Here is an 18,979-nt window from a genome sequence, read left to right on the forward strand (position 1 = left end):
TTTCCTCTGCCATTAAAAAAGTAAACCTGTTAAGTTAGGAACAGTACTTGATTGCTGAATCACGGTTAAGAAAATTAATTATCCTGGTTAAGAAAATTAATTATCTTAATTATGTACTTAATGAAAGGTTTTGAACATGTTCCTGTCGCCTCTCAGATATCAGCTCTGCACTGCGACTGGGTTATTTAGAGACACTGGTGAGCCGGGCTGCTACAAGTGTGATAAATCCTCTCAAACACTATATAGAATTTAATTTTATTCAAATTATGTTATTCACACGAGGTAGATCACTTTTAAAATGAAGCTGATGAGTGCACTTAGCTTGAAGAAACATGCGCTAAACATCACCAGCACCAGGACATGTAACAGCCTAGATTCGTGCCTGCAACACCACTGCCTCTTTGTATATGAGGATAAAACCTGATACAATGTTTTGGCACACCTGAGGGCTTTCGATAAACTTTCCTACAGTTGCACTTTATAACTTATCACAGAGTGAAGACAACACTGGCAATTCCTTCTAACAATTAAAATTTTAACAATTTAAAGGATTCATTCTCAGATTTACAGGAGTTCACCAGTGGGCATTACTTTCTTGACATTTGTTCTCAGTATTCAGGGGGTTTTGGCAAAAATACTCTGTAACAAATGCATTTAAAAATGTAATTATTTACTTAACTTTTTAACACATCAAAAATATCATCCATTCTATGTTTGCAAATATCTACAACTTTGGTAAACCACTTCTATCTTAAGTTCTTGATCTTGGCTTTAAACGTTGTTTAGTGATCCTGCCTTTATCTCAGGTCTGTAATGTATACAGACCAAATATCAATGTGGTAATGTATAGATGATAGAATTACTGATTTTCTTTTCCTTACACAGTTTGGAAATCATTAAGAGATCATTTATGCTTAAAACTTTAATATTTCTTTAACTTTCAGGACTGTCTCAGCAAATATAGTACTTATTTTTTGTGACCATGAAAAGTACGTATTCCGAAAGATTTTTATCCTCATCACCAGATGAAACTGAGTATTACCTGTATGCAAAGCGAGTTAAAGCAGAAAGTGATCACAAAAGCAGAGAGAAAGAGGAGCAACAAAAGCTAGAACAAAGCATACACTGTGGAAGCATTTACCAAACATCACCACATGAACTCCTCTATTTATCAGAAAGACAAAACAACCGGGCGTTAGAAAAGCAGAGTTGTGATACAGCAAGAAAAACTTGTATGAGAAAGTTTTTCTGTTCTAAATCTTGTAGTAAGGAAGGCTTGGCATGTAGAGTATCAGAAAATGAACCGTGCACCAAAAAATGGAATCCTGAAAATGAACACCAAAGTCCTATAGAAGATGGCATTTCTCTGAATGTAAGTGGACAGCCCCTTGAAACAGAGCTGCTCAGTGTGATGAGTGCTGCTGACACATGTCAAAATCTACAGGGACTAAACCGACCCCAAGAGCAGCAGAACAACAGTACAGAACAAAATAATAAAAGAAATGGGGATAATGAACTCAAACAAAATTCTTCAGGTACATCCTTAAACAGACACTTGTTTCAGACTGAATTGTTAAGTCAAAAGTCAGTCTCCAAGAAAAGGTGGCAACAATACCAGCTTTTTCAAATTCCATTTTTGAGTGGTACCAATTCTGTGTTTCCATGCATAGAAAATAAAAAAAATAATTTTCTGGAAAATGTATGTTCTGCAGAGGATAAAAATTATTCCAGTAGCGACAAGGAAACTACGGCAGAAAGAGACAATAAAGAAAAAAAAAATTCATTGTATATTATTCCAGCATTGAAACCTTTTAAAAGTATACAACCACTGGAAATCCCCAATTTTCAATTTCCTAGGATTTCAAATAAAATAAATAGTAAACAATCATCAACTAACTCTAGGGAGACAGATTGGAAGAATTTTGAAAACACACCATCTTTAATGCAATCTAAACAGACACATGGCGTGCAAAAAATGTCTGAGATAGGGAAACAAAAAATGAAAAATGATAAAAGAAGTGTAAGAGCTTCAACTGTTGGTTCTGAATTTAAAGAAAAGAATAGCCCAGCAAATAAGAAACAGGAGCACAGTACTTTTGCAAAAGGAGAAATATCTGGAACTTATTTCAGATGCAACAGCACTGACATTGAATGTAATAAAATATTTGCTGAAAATGACTTCAAAGATAAAATGCTGGAGAATTCAGAGGGTGATGATGACCAGAAGTCAAAGATTTACATTTACATTAGTGCTAAAAATGCTCAGAATGAGAAATGTGTCAGCTCTAATGATCTTTTGCAGAGAAGGGGGAGGAAGAGCACTAATGAGAATGCGGAAACATTTAATGTACAGATGAGTATTCCAGTAACAACAGAAGCATTAGAGAAAAATAAGTTAAACCTACACTGTGGTGTGCATGATTCCAACAGAGATATTAGTTTGTATGAGGCAGAATCAAAACTCTCCACAAAGGAAATACTTGATTTCCAAAGTTATGTAACAAAAAATATTACATTTGAAAGTAATTGTCCTTGCAAGGTTGTGCAGGATTTTCCAGATAAGAGAGAGAGTTGCAATATATTTAGGGGGAAGAAAATGTTTGAATTGAAATTTTCATTTCAAAACATGTTGTTTGGATGGGTCAGGATGTGGACTGAGTCTTTCCATGAAGATATGCCCACATATCAGGAGGACAGTGTTACACCTTGGTCTCATTGCTGTGACATATTAAATGAGCAGTGTGATGCTCAAGAGTTGGTAAAGAGCACTATAAATAGGAACCACGACAATAAAATATTCATGTGTTTGTTGGCTGTTACTTCAAAGCATATGAAGGTAGAGGTACTAGAGACAATTCTTGCTTCCTTTTTCAGTAGCACAAATACTTTACTGACAACTGAGGGAAAGTCTGTGCAAGAGGAGAAATGGTATTTATGTGGCAGAAAGCAAAATCAGTTAAACTCATGCACGGATGAGTCTTTGAGGCAAACCACAGGATTTCTTAATGAAAATGAAACTTATCCAGGCTTTTTAAGTTCTAAATTTGTGGAAAGCATTGATTTTGAGTTACATAATGGATGCAAGAGAAGATGCTTTTCTAGAACTTTAGGTGAAGAAGAGTACACTTTCCTACAAAGAGGTGCCCTCTTTCATAACCAAAAAAGCAGATTATGTAAGAGAAGACTTGTCAGGAAACATCATCTCTTGCCCAGAATGAGTGAAGGGTTTAGCACTGATTTGAGGTCAATCAGTCACAAAAACAGTATGAAAAAGCAAATTTTAGCTGCTAAATGCCTGATCTTGCTGCAGGGCTTTTCTAACTGTTCTTCACTACACAAGATCTACTGCTACAATGTCACAAAAGTACAGTATCTGATAGGAGCCAATCTTAGATATCGGAGTTACTTTCCTGCTCATTCCCAACTGGAATCTGAAAAGGTGAATAAGGAAAGCACAAGTCAGGAAATATCAGTAACTTCTGTAAAGCAGGAGAAGAATAAGCCAAGCATAAGGCTTAATAGTTCTTTTCATATAGAATTAAATAAAGATTTCCCTTTTGTTTTATATGAAAATAAGAAACACAAACCAACTCGATATAGAACTTGCATAACTTCTACAAATGAAGTCACTAATGAAGTAACATATACCATGAAAAAAAATTTGGGTAGCTCTAGTTATATAAATGCTGATGAAAAATGTGTTAATACAAAAGAGTGGCAAATAAATCATCATAATTTTCTTTCTAAAAGATCCTTTTCCATATTTGACACATATGAAAAAATTCCCCTAGCTACTGATCCTGAAGACTTTGACCAGATCCCAGTTGTAAAGCAAGACAGTTGTATCAGAAAAAAGTTTCGTGACGAAAGTGCAGTCACTGGTTCAAAAGAGATTCAGTGTTTGCCTATTAAATCAAACGATGTCTTAGTTCTGTCTGAGCAGCCAAAAGCAACCACAGAAAAATATAATTCTCTCCTGTTGCTAGATAGACAAACAAACAAACATGAGAATTGCAAAGATTTAAATACTTGTAGCCCACATTTAGCAAATAAAAAAGTAGAAGACCAAGACACTTATTTAAATTCTGAAAATTTATTTCCTAGTTCCTCAAATATTTATCAGTCTGTCACTTTGCCATTGGACAGCAGCTCTTTTGTCAACAGAGAAATAAGTGAAGATGGGCACTGCAGGAGTTCCTCAAGTGCAGACAAACAAAAGGCAAGTGAAACAATTCCTGCCGTGGTACAGTATCCATCCACGGGAAGTCCTGCCATGACAGATACATACTTGCAATTTCAGGCTAAAGAAACAGCACAGTTTTCTTTGCGACGACATGAACAGACAAATAAGACAGGCAGCTCAGAGCCAGGAACTTTGAAACATCTTGAATATGTAAAAGAACAGGAGGAGAGAAATTATGAACAAATGCATGTAACTAATGAAAGTCAATGTGAGACTGTGATGAATTACTTGATTATGTCATATTCAGAAGATAAAGCTAAAACATTCATTGCTGAAGAAGAGGAATTAAAAATGCCTTTATCCACTACGAACAATGGATGCCTTGAAGATGTAAAAGATAAGTATTTACCCTTAGAAGATAAAATCACAGATGAATTCAAACTGAAGAGAAAATTTGATTTAGTACTAGAAGAGCTACATATGTTTCATGAAATTAGCACAGAAAATGTAAACAACGTATCTAGTTTGGAAACAAACTTGTCCAACGTTTATTCGGAATTAAATAACGCTGAGGGAATAGATGAAAATGTGGCAAGGGGTTCTCAAAGGAAGATATGTATTTCTTCTCCAATCTGTGGTACCACAAAAGGAAAACACATAAGTGACATTAATGAAAGTTCATTAAATGAAAAGATATTAAATGAAAATGAAGACCAGAAAGAATCTAAGGAATATTCTACTTCAGGATGGTCAAGGGAAGAATTGTTGCATTCACCTGCAGAAGGTAATCACATGGAATTACTTTGTCTTACGTAATTAAGAAAATTTAAATTTTAGGCAATATTTTATTTGATTTAAAGCTGTATTTCTCAACTCAAATAATCCCATGTTTTCATGGAGTTCAAATTTTGTTGGACAAATGTACTTGCCTATGAGCAGCCAGATGCAAACCCCCCCCACACTACTGCAGCCACCTGCACACTGTGCTGTAGCAGATGTAGCTCAGAATTCAGCTGGTCAGCTGCAGGATTGCTCAAACATGTATTAATGCACATTCTGTTACAGATTATTAATGTTGTCTTTGATTTCATCATAATGAGCCCTAAATTCCCTAAAAGAGTCAAAAACATAACGAAGAACCAATGCATTGCATTGAAAAAACCAGAATTAAAACTCAATACAGTGTTTCCAAAGGAGACTACTGTTTCCTTTCAATTGATGTAATGAGCTCAGAGTCATGGAATAGTTTGGGTTGGAAGGGATCTTCATAGGTCATCAAATTCAACCCCCTGCAGTGAGCAGGGTCATTTGCAAGTAGATCAGGTTGCTCAGAGCCCTGTCCAACCTGATCTTAAATATAACTATATGAACCATATAACTTATATAACTATATTTATGTTTGTTCAAAATTTAGATGCTGCTGGTTTTAACACTTTTAAAATTTTTCCCTAGAGAACCCCAATCCCCACTTCAAACAGTATGTGAGGAAATCTGATTTGTAAACTCTGTCTCCTACCCCATTTGCTGCATAATCAAGAGGTATTTAATGAGTAGAGGAAGGGTACTGGGAAGAAAACCAGTCGAATGGTGTACCTTCTTTTATTAATTGCTCAAATGTGATAAGTAAATTATTAAGACACCCTTCAAACAGTGTATTTGTCAGATTTTGGACCTGAAATTCAATTTGCAGAAGTAATGAGTTCTCACAGCTGCAAATAAAATTGGTAAGGGATATGCTTTGGTCACATTTGGTAAATTATCTGATGAAAATACAGCCATCTCAAAATTGTCATCAGAGCTAAATTTCTCAGTGATTTGGCTCTAAATTTATAAAGTGAACATTTCAGAGGGGTTATGAAGGTAAGTAGTGCTTGGGAAGATATTATTAAAGTGTCACAGAAAAACGCCAGAAGGAATTCTGTTCAGTAGAGCTTTAACAATATAACATGCTACAAGTTACACCTGAATGCCTTGCAGAGGATGAAAACCTAACAGATACTGGGTAAATGGCTCAGCAAGTGGTCACTTATCTGCCTAAGTCTGGAATAAGAAGATCCTAGTGGAGCAACTGATATGTCACCAGAGGATTAAAGCCTGCATTATTGCATCTATGCAAAGGAGAACTTCATGAGATGTAGAAATAGCTTTTGCCAAGCCCCTGAGAATGAGACTTTGTAGCTTTGTTAATATTACCTTTAGTGTGCACATACATGTTTTAATCACAAGAACGACAAATTAATAACTAGATGAAACAAACTTAGTTATTTTTTTATAGCAATCAAATAAAAAATTTAAATGTTGTATTTATGTTTTTGTTTTAACACTATTTAGGTGCAGCCTATAGAAATCCATACACATGGGATCCAGGCAGTCTTTTTAAGGAACAAAGCTATAATTTACAGAAAGAAGGAGGTAATATTTATATTATTCTGCAATTTATACCACAAATCCCAGTGCTAATAGACTTATTTTTCAAACATTTGTATTTGTTTTCTTCCTTTTTTATTTCTATCTCTATAGAAATCACATTTGGTTTAATTGTAGCTTGCCAGAAAAGTGTCCTGTCTTCAGCTTGGTTCACAGAACAAGTCATGCTGATGAGCATTTTTGTTCTTTGGAGAGAAGAAAAGAACTTTAACAGCATGGAGTTTCCTTTGTTGCTTCTTTTGGAGCCATTTGGAACAAACATCTTTGCGCCTCCAATCATTGTGATATAGCCAAGCTATGCTACAGGGAGAACATGATTCGTTATACTTTTTTTGAAGGTTTGCAGTTTTGTACACATTGTGGAAGGAAATTCAGAAGGATATTGTGATCTATTGGATTTCAAAAAGCACGTTTTGGCACTTTTTCCAAAATATGGAAACGCTTAGTAAAACAAGGCATTTCGTTTATTCTGAAATGAAATAATAAAAATTTGTCATGAAAAGTCTGTTGATAAACTTCTGTTTTGCTTAGTGAAATCATGTACTGATGTTTCAACTTTTATTCCCCAATGCATCTCTTAAAACTGTTACACAATTTTCTGGTTTCAGAATTCAGAAAATTGTTTCCTTCATTCAGGCCATTCTGGGAAATAATGAGACTGAAATACTCAGTTACAAATGACCTCTGCTGTTCTTTTCACCTACGATTTATTGAAGTTAAGTCATCTTGTCATAATATTTCATATACCAAATGCAAAAATGTTGCAGAAAATTCTGCTCTACTTCTTTTCTCTTTTTCATTACTCTGTTTTATATTTTTTTGTGACGTGGATTCTAGTTTCTGACTTACATAGTAGACAATGTTATTGCTTAGGGAAATTCAGATTCCAGAATGCTGTACTGTGCATAACAGACCACAGTGGTTAATATTAACATCTTCTTGGAAATTTTATTCAGATGAAATTGAAGCTTGCTAAGTAGAACATTGTTCCTCCTATGCCTGAACCTGGATCATTTTCCCTTTCTTCTTTACCTTGCTGTTTTGGGCTGCAGGGCCAAGGGCAAAGGAAATCAGATGTTTTCTCCATTGCTGTTATGTCTATTTCCTTTACACTGCTTCCTTACACTGTGTTCTCTATATTCCCATCTGAGCTTTTCCAGAAATGTTTGGGAAGAGACCTTAGCAATGTGAGACTCCTTTTTTCCCCCCATGATTGCTGAGGAATTTTGCAGGTTGTTAGGACAATGGCATATTTCTAGGGCATTTTATACCTTATTTCCAGAGTATTGTCAGAATCAACAGGAACCTAATATTCTTACAGTAGAAGAAGCTGAAAAAATTGGATGTTCCCCTCATCATCCTTCTCAGTTGATAGTGAATAGGAAACTGTTGAGTATCGTGTTTCCTTAAGGAGGTACATTGGCAGAGACAGTTCTCTTCCATTTACACTGAATGTTGCCTTGGAGGTTATTGTGAAACCAGGTTTTGTCAGTGGAAATACCATACTTTCTGTACTGATAGGAGTTAATGTCAGATGTTTTGCGGGTATGTGACTTTCTCTATTTTTCAGTAGGATTCTGGGCCATCACATCTTGTCACAGAATCTGTGACTGCTTTGGAAAGGAGGTACCTAGATGGGACAAGACAATTTATACTCCAGTAGCTTTACAATTTACCATGACTAACAACCATGCTTTCCTAGCTATGTATAAACCCATAACACTTGACTGACTTTCAGTGCATGCCATTCCTCTTCCAGTTAGCTCTTAGGAGTCTTAGAAAAGACATAGCAGCACAGCTGTCTCATCATTGGCTTAAGAACAGAACTTTGGGATTTTTTTCTCATCCCATGGTTTAAAATTCTTGTAAAAGTCTTAGAGAATTTTTTTCTCTCCCTTTCATAGGATACCAGCTGAATACATAACTCTTTTATACACTCACTATTTGATGTCCTGGCTAATTGCTCAGTGCATCATCATTTTATAGAATAATGCAAAATAGAACTGGAAAAGGTCTTGAGAAATTTGACCCCCTCTTCTTCCAGATGAGTCGTTGTCCTAATCTCTAGTTAACAAGGTCATGGTCTTCTATTCTGCCCCAGTGAGTATTATTTTATGCAAAACAGAACAGCTTCTAAAGGATAACTGAATTATGCTTCAGATCACTACATGATGCATACCTTACCTAATAGAATGTGAATCAGAAAATAGACATCCTCTTATCCTGCTTTATGTAAAATGAATGGCACAGGGCAAGGCATCATGATTATTATCACCAGTAGAGTGGTGCCTGGCTCTAAAATTTTGACTTTTGCATCTAAACTGCTCATACTAACTGTAAGTATTAAAGTGTATCTACCTCACCAAGTCCCCTCCGTCCTGAAATATTAATTTGTATGCCTTTGCCAGTCTGTTAGGAAAGTGTCTCGGGTTGAGGATTCAGAAGGAATCAGAAGGAATCTGCATATGACCGAGCCATGAGCATTTCCTTTTCAGCCCAGAAGAATCTATTAGATGCTCTGCAGCAAAATGGCGGTGGGATAGGATGTAGTAAAGGATTGCTTAATGAATATTGGTCTAATTTTTTTATCTTGTCAGGATGTAATTCTTGTCTATATGATACAGAATTATGGGTCTGCTTTCATTTTTTATTCTTTCTTTTAAATATAGGATACTTTCTGTCTCGTGATGTCATAAGAGTACAGCCTCTGAAAACGTGCAAGGGCCCCATCAGGATTGGGCTGTCAAGAAAGGCTCAGCCAAAGAAGCTTCATCCTTATCTGAAATGACTTACTGGATTCTTTTACTAGCCTTCACATCTGGGATCACTCTACTTGAAAACTGTTGAAATGTTTTAATGTTAATTTTTTTTTTTTTTTTTTTGGTACTTTGATCTCTGTGGTTTAAGGGGTTTTTAGATATTAATATTGCAGTATTTGCTAGTGATTTATTTAGGAATACTCCTGCGAATACTTGATAGCAAAGGGATTTATAATGAATGTTTACTAGTAGAAGTTTTAATGGAAGGGTGAATTCCTTCTAAAGTTTATGTAATATTAATAAAATCTGTCATGTATTTTTCATCTATTAAAATATACAGTTGAAATTTTCTGTCACATCCACACATCCTTAGAATCCTCTGTGTGTTTGTGTAGTTTTAAAAACTCAGTAAGTATTTTTAAAGAGATTTGTTACAAATGTTTAGAGTGATGTACAAGAGAATTTCAGGAAGCTAAGTTTAGATTGCTAAAAGAAGATTATGTTTTCAGCTTCAGAGGTTGTTTCCTCTGAGGTACTTTCAGTTCCATGTACTTGTCCCATTAGACAAAGAGTTGGAAAGGAATAAAGCTATAAAGGCTACAGACAGATTGTCTCATTCCGAGGGTAGTGATTCCATTGTATATAAGTGGATGCAAAATAACAGTACATAAATTCTGGAGATTATGTATCTCAAGAAATGGGGACACTTGGGCTGCTCTGGAGCATACAGATCTTGGTTAGGAACATCTCTTAGTTGTTATTATACTGATATTTTTGTTGTAAAGAATAGGGACAGTTTCAACCGAATAAAAGCACAGCAAGATACAAACCAGAGTGAAGTCTGAAAAAAAATCCTGAAGTGTCAGAACAAGAGTAATCTAATAACAGGTATACAGAAGAAAGCTTTAAGCCCTCTGTGATTGCACAGAGCTTTTTAGAAAGAGCATATTTCACCCTGCAGTGGATACGAGAATTCCAGTATAAAAAGTGTTACAGAACAGTGATGGAATAATGATAAATCCCAATACAAATAATAATACATGATTGCAGCTGACACAAGGAAACTGAGCAAGCTGAACTGATGGGGAATTTATCTGCAGACAAATTATTCCATAGAATCTATGGCAACAGTGCAAAGACTAAGTAATTGCACTGTTTCATTTCTTTATCAGTGACATTCAGAATATATCATATGTAATAGCAAGCATCTCAGTATGTTTATGTTATAAGGATCTAAATAAGAGAAGCAAATTCAGTCCACAATATCAAGAGAAATCAATGAAACAATAAAATCTAAAAAAAGAGTTATAATTGGGTTCATAATTCCTTTTGCATGAAAGAGTAAGAATTTCAGATGAAAATTTGTTTCTAGGCACAGCTGCTTCTAAAATAAGAGTTTCTAAACTGATCTGTTGACCATAGGTTGTCTGAAAGTTATAGTAAATTCTGTGCACCTGGTTTAAAAATAATTTTAATCAATAAAAGTTGCTAACTTTCCCACTAAAAATTTGATGACACAAGTGTAAAACTGTCCATGCTAATGGAAAGCATAGTTCTGGACAAGACATTATCCTTCCTTTATCAGTACACCTAATTTATGGAAAAATTTTAAAGGGCTAAGAAAATGGATAACTAGAACAGAAATTCAGAAGCAGCTCCTAGGAGGGCAGAGCCATTAGTCAACTCCCTTGGGAGTATGCAAATGACACAGCAGCTGAACAGTACTGGATGGAAGGATGGATGGATGGATGGATGGATGGATGGATGGATGGATGGATGGATGGATGGATGGATGAATGGATGCACGGGTGCATGGTTGCATGCATGCATGGATGCATGGATGCATGGATGCATGGATGGATGACTTTGTTGCACCTTCACCATCAGTAGCAGACGTCTCTGTCTCAGACAGGGTAACAGCATCACAGGTCAGGGTGACACTTTGGAGCAGCTTGAGGACCTATGGATGATAGCAACCCCTAAATGTTAGCTGAGGGTCAGTAGAGGGATGCTGGTTTCTCAGTGCTCTGCAAGAAGCATCAGCTAAAGTTTCTCTGGATCCCAGCAAGAAGCAACTGATCACAATCCTTTAGCTGAGTGTTGTTTATTGTGTACTGGGACAGAGCAAGGAGACCTGGTCTATAGGCATTGGAATGCCCCCCTGGAGTTCTGTCCTCACAGTTGGCTGAACAGTTCTTGAGTGCTGCCAGATGAGAACTGGCTGTCAGGCACAATGTCTCATCAATAGCTTCTTAAGCTCATATTTGTAAAGGCTGATGTTTAAAGTAGGAGGATTTCTTACAGTTTGGGAGTAATAATTCTGTATTTACAACACATTCTATGAATTCTTTGGGAAAGCTCTCTGTGTCATTCCCCACAGAGAGCAATCTTTATCCCATAGAGTGATTTTCCTATATCCTCTTCTGACATTGGCCTGTGATCATTAATGACATAGGGAACAGATTAAAACATTGCATTTTTAATAATTCTGGGGCAGCTCTGGTGTCCATGGCTTGGAAATAGGTATATCATATCTGTCCTAGCACTTCTGTGCTCCCACTGCTCAGAGCACAGTGTTACCAGGTCTCAACCACCTTAAAAAGCCACTAAACACAGAACTTTAGAGATCAGGGCAAGGATGGCAACCAGAGCATGTGTGTCTACCACCAGCTTCCACACCACAGACTGATCCAAATTTGTAGTGTCCAGGGGTCAAGGCCTTAAATGCCCAGTATGGAGGCTTCATAACTCAGATTCCTAGTTAATAATGTCCAACAGGCCCATGAAAATGGCCTTTGTCATTCTGACATTGGTTACATCAATACAAAGTCGTGCATGGAGATGATGTGACCCCACCAATGCGTACCTGTAATGAACATTCACATAAGTAATTCTGAAACCGAAGAATAAACTTTTCCTTGAAATACCTACACAATTTTATTCTGCCTGACACTACATTTTAGGATGCCTGGAAACTCAGATTAGTCTCAAATCTGCAGGAACTAATACCATGGAAAGATTCCATTAAATGACCCCAACATTATTTATACAGCAAATCATCCTTCCACTTGTTGAGGTCACTGAGCCAGCAGCTATGATGGCAGAGGGGCCAAAGAGCCCCGAAATAGCAAGGGCCTGCTGGTGGACCGATTCTGAGGTTTGAGAAAATCCCCCTGACCTCATGGTGAGAAAGGAAAAGCTTCTCCTGTCATGCTTTGTGGTGGTGTGCAGACTTGGTCTGTTTGATTGACTTGTCTCCTTACATACCCCCAGAGCTCCCATGCCCTCAGACCATTGGTTCTGATACTCTCCCCGCTCCTGCATAAAAACCCTGGACCGTGGATGGTCTTCTCTTTTTTGTCTCTGGCCTCCCTTCGGGGCGGGGTGCAATAGAGCTCGTCCGTGGAAATGCCATGCAGGAGAGCCCTCCTGACTCTTTGCCTCTGGTAATGCTGAGCTGTCTGGCTTGAGTGTGTGTGTGTGAGATCCTCGCCTAAACAGCCACGCGGGCGAAAGGAGTAAGCTTGCCAGAGTGCTATACTGCACCCACTGGAATGATTCCTTGCCAGGGACATTTCAGGGAAAAGCAAAGCTGAACCCTTCACAAACACACATGCAGTGCATTATCCACTGAAGAATATTTTTGCCTATTTTTGAGTCAATGAACTCACCTGTTTTTAAAATATGCCTCTTTATCTGATGCTTTTATAAGAAAATACTACAATATTCTTGTCTGCAGAAGACAGGTACACAGGCTACTTTTTCAGGACAAGAGATAAAGTCTTAATTCACTGAATTTATACTCAATAGCAAACTTCCTTGTGTTTAATGGTGTAGTTTGTGCAAGAATGTCCCCAAATATCCTGGAAAAGATACTGGAAAATATCCAAATACAAAAAACCAGCCAATAAGTCAAAAAGAGCAACAAAAATTGGACCATGCAGAGAAGTAGAATAGTCCAGCTGAGATATTGTGTAAACTTTATGTCTGACGCTCATTCATCTGGAGAGAGCTGCTAACAACATGCCCTCATCTTAAATAACAGAGGAAGGGTTGGCACTGGGAATGCTGCCTGGCCTTCTGCCAGCTTCAGCTTCCCCATCTACCATCAACTGGAAAAGCTCAGGTACATCATTCTCCTGGGGAGCAGCACAAGAGCACTCAGCTGTGCAGAGCAGCAATGGAAGCTGGCACCATTCCATAGATTTTGGGATGTGCAAGGGAAAATGCTAAGCAAAGATCCCGCCATATGTCTTTGCATATCTGATCGAAGCAATATGTATAGATTTTGAATTTTTCCATTGCAGACACGGTATCTGGTGATGTTTTTTGAGTTAGCTAAGCTTGCAAATGCTGACTGTAACAGAAATGCAGATGTTAAATGTCATTATACTTTAATAATTATGCAGAAAAGCTTAAATATAATTTCTGAATCATTGTATGTCAGCTGCTAGAACAATAGATATAGCTTGGGCTTGTTTAATACAAAAGGATTCTATTATAGCCTACTGAAAGCCTTGAATTCCATTATATCTACCAATACATGTGATTTTTTAATAAATAGTAATTGAATGAATTTTTTTCGTCTGCCTTTCAAATGACTGGATGCAAAACTAAAACTGCTCTTCTCAATGTATTTTGGATAAATGTGGGCGATTAATGAGTGAACAAATGCAAGATTGTTAAAATCCAGTTTAATTACAGCACCTGTATATAGAAGTATAGCTATTTTCTCTATCAGGGAATTGAGTTGAAACAGGTAATTAAGTCCTGCTTCTCCTTTTACTGTTGGAAGACAGTTTCAAAACCAAAATAGATGCCAAATTTCAGGGAAGGCTTTGGAGAAAGGGTTTGAATGACTGTTTCTATCAAAAGGCTCTGCATTAAGGAAGATGGTGCCACGACACTTTGTGAATATACTTTACCAAGAAGCTTCATGTGGTCAGGAAGGAGCTCCACTTTTGCTCTTACAGTTCACATTAGGTTTGGATTTTAATTCTCTGCTCTCAGCACAGACATGCCATCATGTTATTCCCACAGAATACTGGAGAATGTACCTGCTGTTGTCACCTAGCCAAGCCACTGAGGACGCTTTACATGCTGTATTCCTGCTGAGCCAGAGCATTTCTAAACAGAGTCTCAGGTAAAGTAGAAGTACATTTTAAAAATATCTGGGAATATGAAGTTAATTTTGTTCAAAATTATTTCTGTCAAGAATGGTTCAGGTGAAAATGTAAATAATGGCTCTAGTTTCAACATTTGTCCATTGACAAATGAGTTAATTTCACATAATTAATTCATTCACATAATTTGACATAGTTAATTTCATGAGCAAAATTAGTTTATCATGATCTGATGAGGTAATAAAATTAAGGAGACTATTATTTTATAAAATATATGCTACCATTTGGTATTTGATCTGAGCCAAAGCCACCATGGAAGTGTGTCCTCCAGTATCTAAAATTTTCCCACTACAAGGCCCCTTCAATTATGAAAATATTTTTAGCCAGGAGCTATAGTGAAAATTCAATATGAATTCAGTGTATGCACTAAGAAAGATGCATAGAATAATGCTCTGTTAAAGCACTTTCTGTCAAAGCTTAAATATACAAAAATATGCAAAGCTTACCAAATAAATGTGAAAAATAAGTTCATCAGCATGGAAATAGATATATATGTGTGTATGTGTATGTATATGCACATTTATAACCTACCATGTTTAAAGTACAATCAAAATATATGCTTATTACCAATGCCATTTTGGAGCCTGTAACTTACCATAATGTCAATGATAGATTTCAGAAATTGTAACAGAGGTTATGAATGTGTGTGGAGAGATGGGAAACAGATTGAATTGACTTGGGAAACCCCAGTGAGTAAAGTAAGGTAGGCCCTAAGGCAACTTGAATTGCCTTTGGGACAGAACTGTCTTTCTCCATTGATCAGTGAGGAGACTGAGGGCAAGCTTGTGCCACAGTCAGTGTTCTCAACAGACTGCAAGGGTTGAAAAATCTCTTTTATCTGTTACTTGGAGCTAAGGGTGGAAGAGTTGGCTGTTTAAAGTGTTCTCTAGCACTGAAATTCTGTTATTCTTAGGTTTGTATTCAAACAGCATCCAGGATCTCTGCTCACAACTCACTGTTTGCTGCAAAATCTTGCAACAAAGACTTGGTTTCTGTCCCAGAGGTTTTACAATTAATTTTTTTAATTTTGTAAATGTACCTTTAGTTATTGCCTGTAACTATGATATTTAAAGGAAGCAAAATGAAAATAAAATGTTTTTAAAGAGAGCAATCTTTGGTTTATTTCTACATGATAGATGAAGGAATCTTTCAATTTTAAAATATTTCTGCTTATTTGGAGGAGGATGTTGATGGATTCATGAGTGAAGAGATGCAGCAGGCAGAGAACTGTCCATGGCAAATGCAGTGTCCTATAGATTAGTGTGGTGATGGATCTTGAGTTTGATTCTTCTCATCCATTCCAAACATTCTCACACTTTTTGGAGAAACCCTTTCATTGAGAAAATGAATAATGTTTTATGTGCCATTTGAGCCAGCTCTTTGTGTTCCTTATCCAACATATCAGCTTGTTCTTTGTGCCTCACTTTCTTCCCCCCTCACTTTCTTCCCTCTCCATAACTTTCTTTATGCTGGAATTTTCTGAGGTTCTGCCACTACAGTAGAAAGCAAATAGAGCTGGGCTTCCCCACAATCAGTCTAGTTCCAGCAAAACTTACCTGCTTGTGCTTGCCAAAGCTGTGAACTTACCTTGCTTGTGCCACAGACGTGCACTATAACTGAGCAGCTGTCATGAACTACTGGTCTTGTCCAATACTTCCATTGTGACAGAGATTCCTTGGCCATGGATGGGTGTGGAATGGTCTCACTGTGCTTCCCTCACAACGCTTCTGTCAGCCTGTGCTAACACTGGCGGTGCTGAGTTGCCCAACTTTGAGATGGTGAGCAGGAATGGTTCTTAAAAACAGTAGTGTTAGAAATCTTCATTTCCCAAGGACCTGTGGGGTGTGATGGCCAAGGGAATTTGAACAAGATATTGATTTTGCAGCCATAGTCATAAGACAAGTGCTATGAGAATTAAAATATAGCTCTGCTTTTGCTTCCTATGAAGTGTCTGTGAATATTTCTATGCTCATTTTCTTTTTTGCATGTATGTTTCTGTTTTACATGTATATTTTATTATTTGTTTTTAAAAATCCCTGCCATTATCAATATATATGTAAAAAAATTTTTTGGGGGATGGGGGAAAGCTGTAGAAAAATATGTTTTGACATATTTTCAGAAGAGGATCTGTATTGACATTTTTCAGAAGAGGATCTTTTTTAAAAGATGATGAAAGCTTGAATTACGCTTGCATGCCACACTACACTGCTCTTCTTTTATCCCATATATTTAGTATGTTATTGCTTGAAAATAATTATAGGGTACAAAGATTGGAACCATGAGAAATGAACATTTGAAAAAAATTTCAAGACTGTTCACAAAACTGAAGACAGTGCACAACATGTTCATCCTTGTGAAAATTCTTCCTTTGTAAGTGCTGCCAAGGTCAATGTCAGCTTGAATACTCTAATGCATACTGTAAGTGTAAGCCATGCAGATTAGATCTGCCCAGAGCTATTCCTATTTGTTCATCCAGCTTTTAAAAATACATGTTTGTGCTCTTCTATTAAAAAATTTCCATTAAAAAAATCAGCAGTCCAATCTTGTATCAGGTCTTTCACTATATTCATTCTCCACCTACCTTTCATTTTGCCCCAGAAATATATACAAACAAGTTTCCATCTGCGCACTGCTGAATGTATTTTCACATTCAATAACAACAGCATAATGTATTTCCTGCATTTTCCAGATAAGTTAATGGAATTAGATTATGCAGGGAATAAAAATAGTTCAATGTTAGGACTCATTATGGGAATCTTAACATTTACTAAAATGCTGAACTAATAATATTGAACATGGAATTGTATTTTAATTGCTTTTATCTCTAGAGTGAATCTTTACCTGCATGAACTATGTTATTAAGGGCACAAAGTAATCCCAAGTACAGCAATACTTCATGCAGTCCCACTTATTTTATTACAGCTCCTATTTTTCTGAAGCTTCCAAGGAAAGAGAGGGAGGAAAACAGGGCCAAAGAGAGAGAAAACAGTCCCTCTTCAATATGATTTCTTAAATTGTGAAGTCAAATGGGAGGTTGTTTGGCTATTGAGCGATTTTAGGGCCAAATCTTTAGTATATTTTTGTATCACACTGTTTTTCTCTGGCTAAGAAAATATTGGGAAAAAATCTAAATCAACCTGATTCCTAGGCATGGTCTTTATGGATTCCTGGAGATACTTGTCTATATGACAGGGAAGTATGTGATGCTTCCTGGGCAATCACAAACAGGAGTAGTAGGAGTCTGTCAGTGTTTGCACCAGAATCTGTACAGAGCCATTTGTGGCTTTGCCCTTGGCAGTCTCTTCCAAACAGCTCAAGAATGTCTCTGTAAAAGCAGATGGACACTATTGGACAATACTGGTGTAGATATCTGTCATAAATCTTAACAACTTGTTCAGGAAAGTTGTGGTATCAGAGGTTTTCTATCATCATCAGTTAGTCTGTACTACCAAAGGAGGTGAGACTTGGCTTCCCAATTTGATAACAGTTGATATTGTTTCACTGACACTAACATCTGCAATTCAGGGAGGTGATGACCTTGCAAATATTCCCCTTGATTGCCATGTTAGTAAGCAGCTTGCTGTCTTCTGGCTTTACTTTTGAAAAAAACAGTGGGTTTTTAAAAGTTTAAACTACTATTTTCTTCTGTTTCCTGCTCACTCATCTATCCTTGCTGTGCTCATTGCTGCTGCTGGGCTGCTGCTGGCTTGTCAAGCTGACCCTGCCATTGCCTCCTGACACTATCAGGCTGTCTGTTGTGGCACTGACTTTGGATCCGTGGCAGGATGCTGGATCTGTTGCTCCCACACTTGTCTCCCTTTGTACTGTTGCAGTTCTTACAGTGCTTCTGTGAGTTACTGACAGTTTATGTCATACTGGTTCCTTATAGGAAAAGTGATCTCTCTTAAGACTGTGCAATAGGTTATTTTTTTGATTGGTGGCTGAGCCAAACCTGAAAAGTATGTATTGTAGGGATTTTTGTTGTTTTGGGGTTTTTATAAGATTTTCTTTTTGTAGTAGATTTATTTATTTTTAAGGTTTTTCTCATAGCAATGAAAGACTGAAAAATAGCCATTCTGGATCAAGGAAACATTTAATTCAATGTCAAGAATAACATTTTGTTTCCAGTGGAGATTGTGCTAACAAAAGTAAACAACAGAAGTATGTCACTAAAAGTTAAGCACCAGTTGCAAAACTGGCCAGGAATATTGCCCTCAGTGAGTAATCAGGACATTTACACAGAATATGGAGGGCTTACATTCAAATCCTCCCTCAAGAAACATCACTTCTTCACCTTCTGTCTGCCTGATGCATGTTCTAGATGTCACATTGTGTGGGTGTATCTTTACTCAGTCATTTGACTGCAGACATTCCACTTTGTGTAATTATTTTAATAGGAACTGACAGCTGCTTGTTCTATCTTCTCA

At 36.9% G+C, this 18,979-nt stretch overlaps 1 protein-coding gene across 1 annotated transcript; it reads left to right on the forward strand.

The window, feature by feature from the left end:
• The first annotated feature begins 1,474 nt into the window (after positions 1 to 1,474).
• Positions 1,475 to 10,465, forward strand: RAD51AP2 (RAD51 associated protein 2). Its single transcript, XM_048297209.1, has 3 exons — positions 1,475 to 4,967; positions 6,515 to 6,595; positions 9,280 to 10,465. The coding sequence occupies exons 1-3, from the start codon at positions 1,943 to 1,945 to the stop codon at positions 9,396 to 9,398; spliced, it is 3,225 nt and encodes a 1,074-aa protein (XP_048153166.1). The 5' UTR covers positions 1,475 to 1,942; the 3' UTR covers positions 9,399 to 10,465.
• Positions 10,466 to 18,979: the final 8,514 nt, after the last annotated feature.

Source organism: Corvus hawaiiensis, chromosome 3 (assembly GCF_020740725.1).
Source record: "Corvus hawaiiensis isolate bCorHaw1 chromosome 3, bCorHaw1.pri.cur, whole genome shotgun sequence".
NCBI lineage: Eukaryota > Metazoa > Chordata > Aves > Passeriformes > Corvidae > Corvus > Corvus hawaiiensis.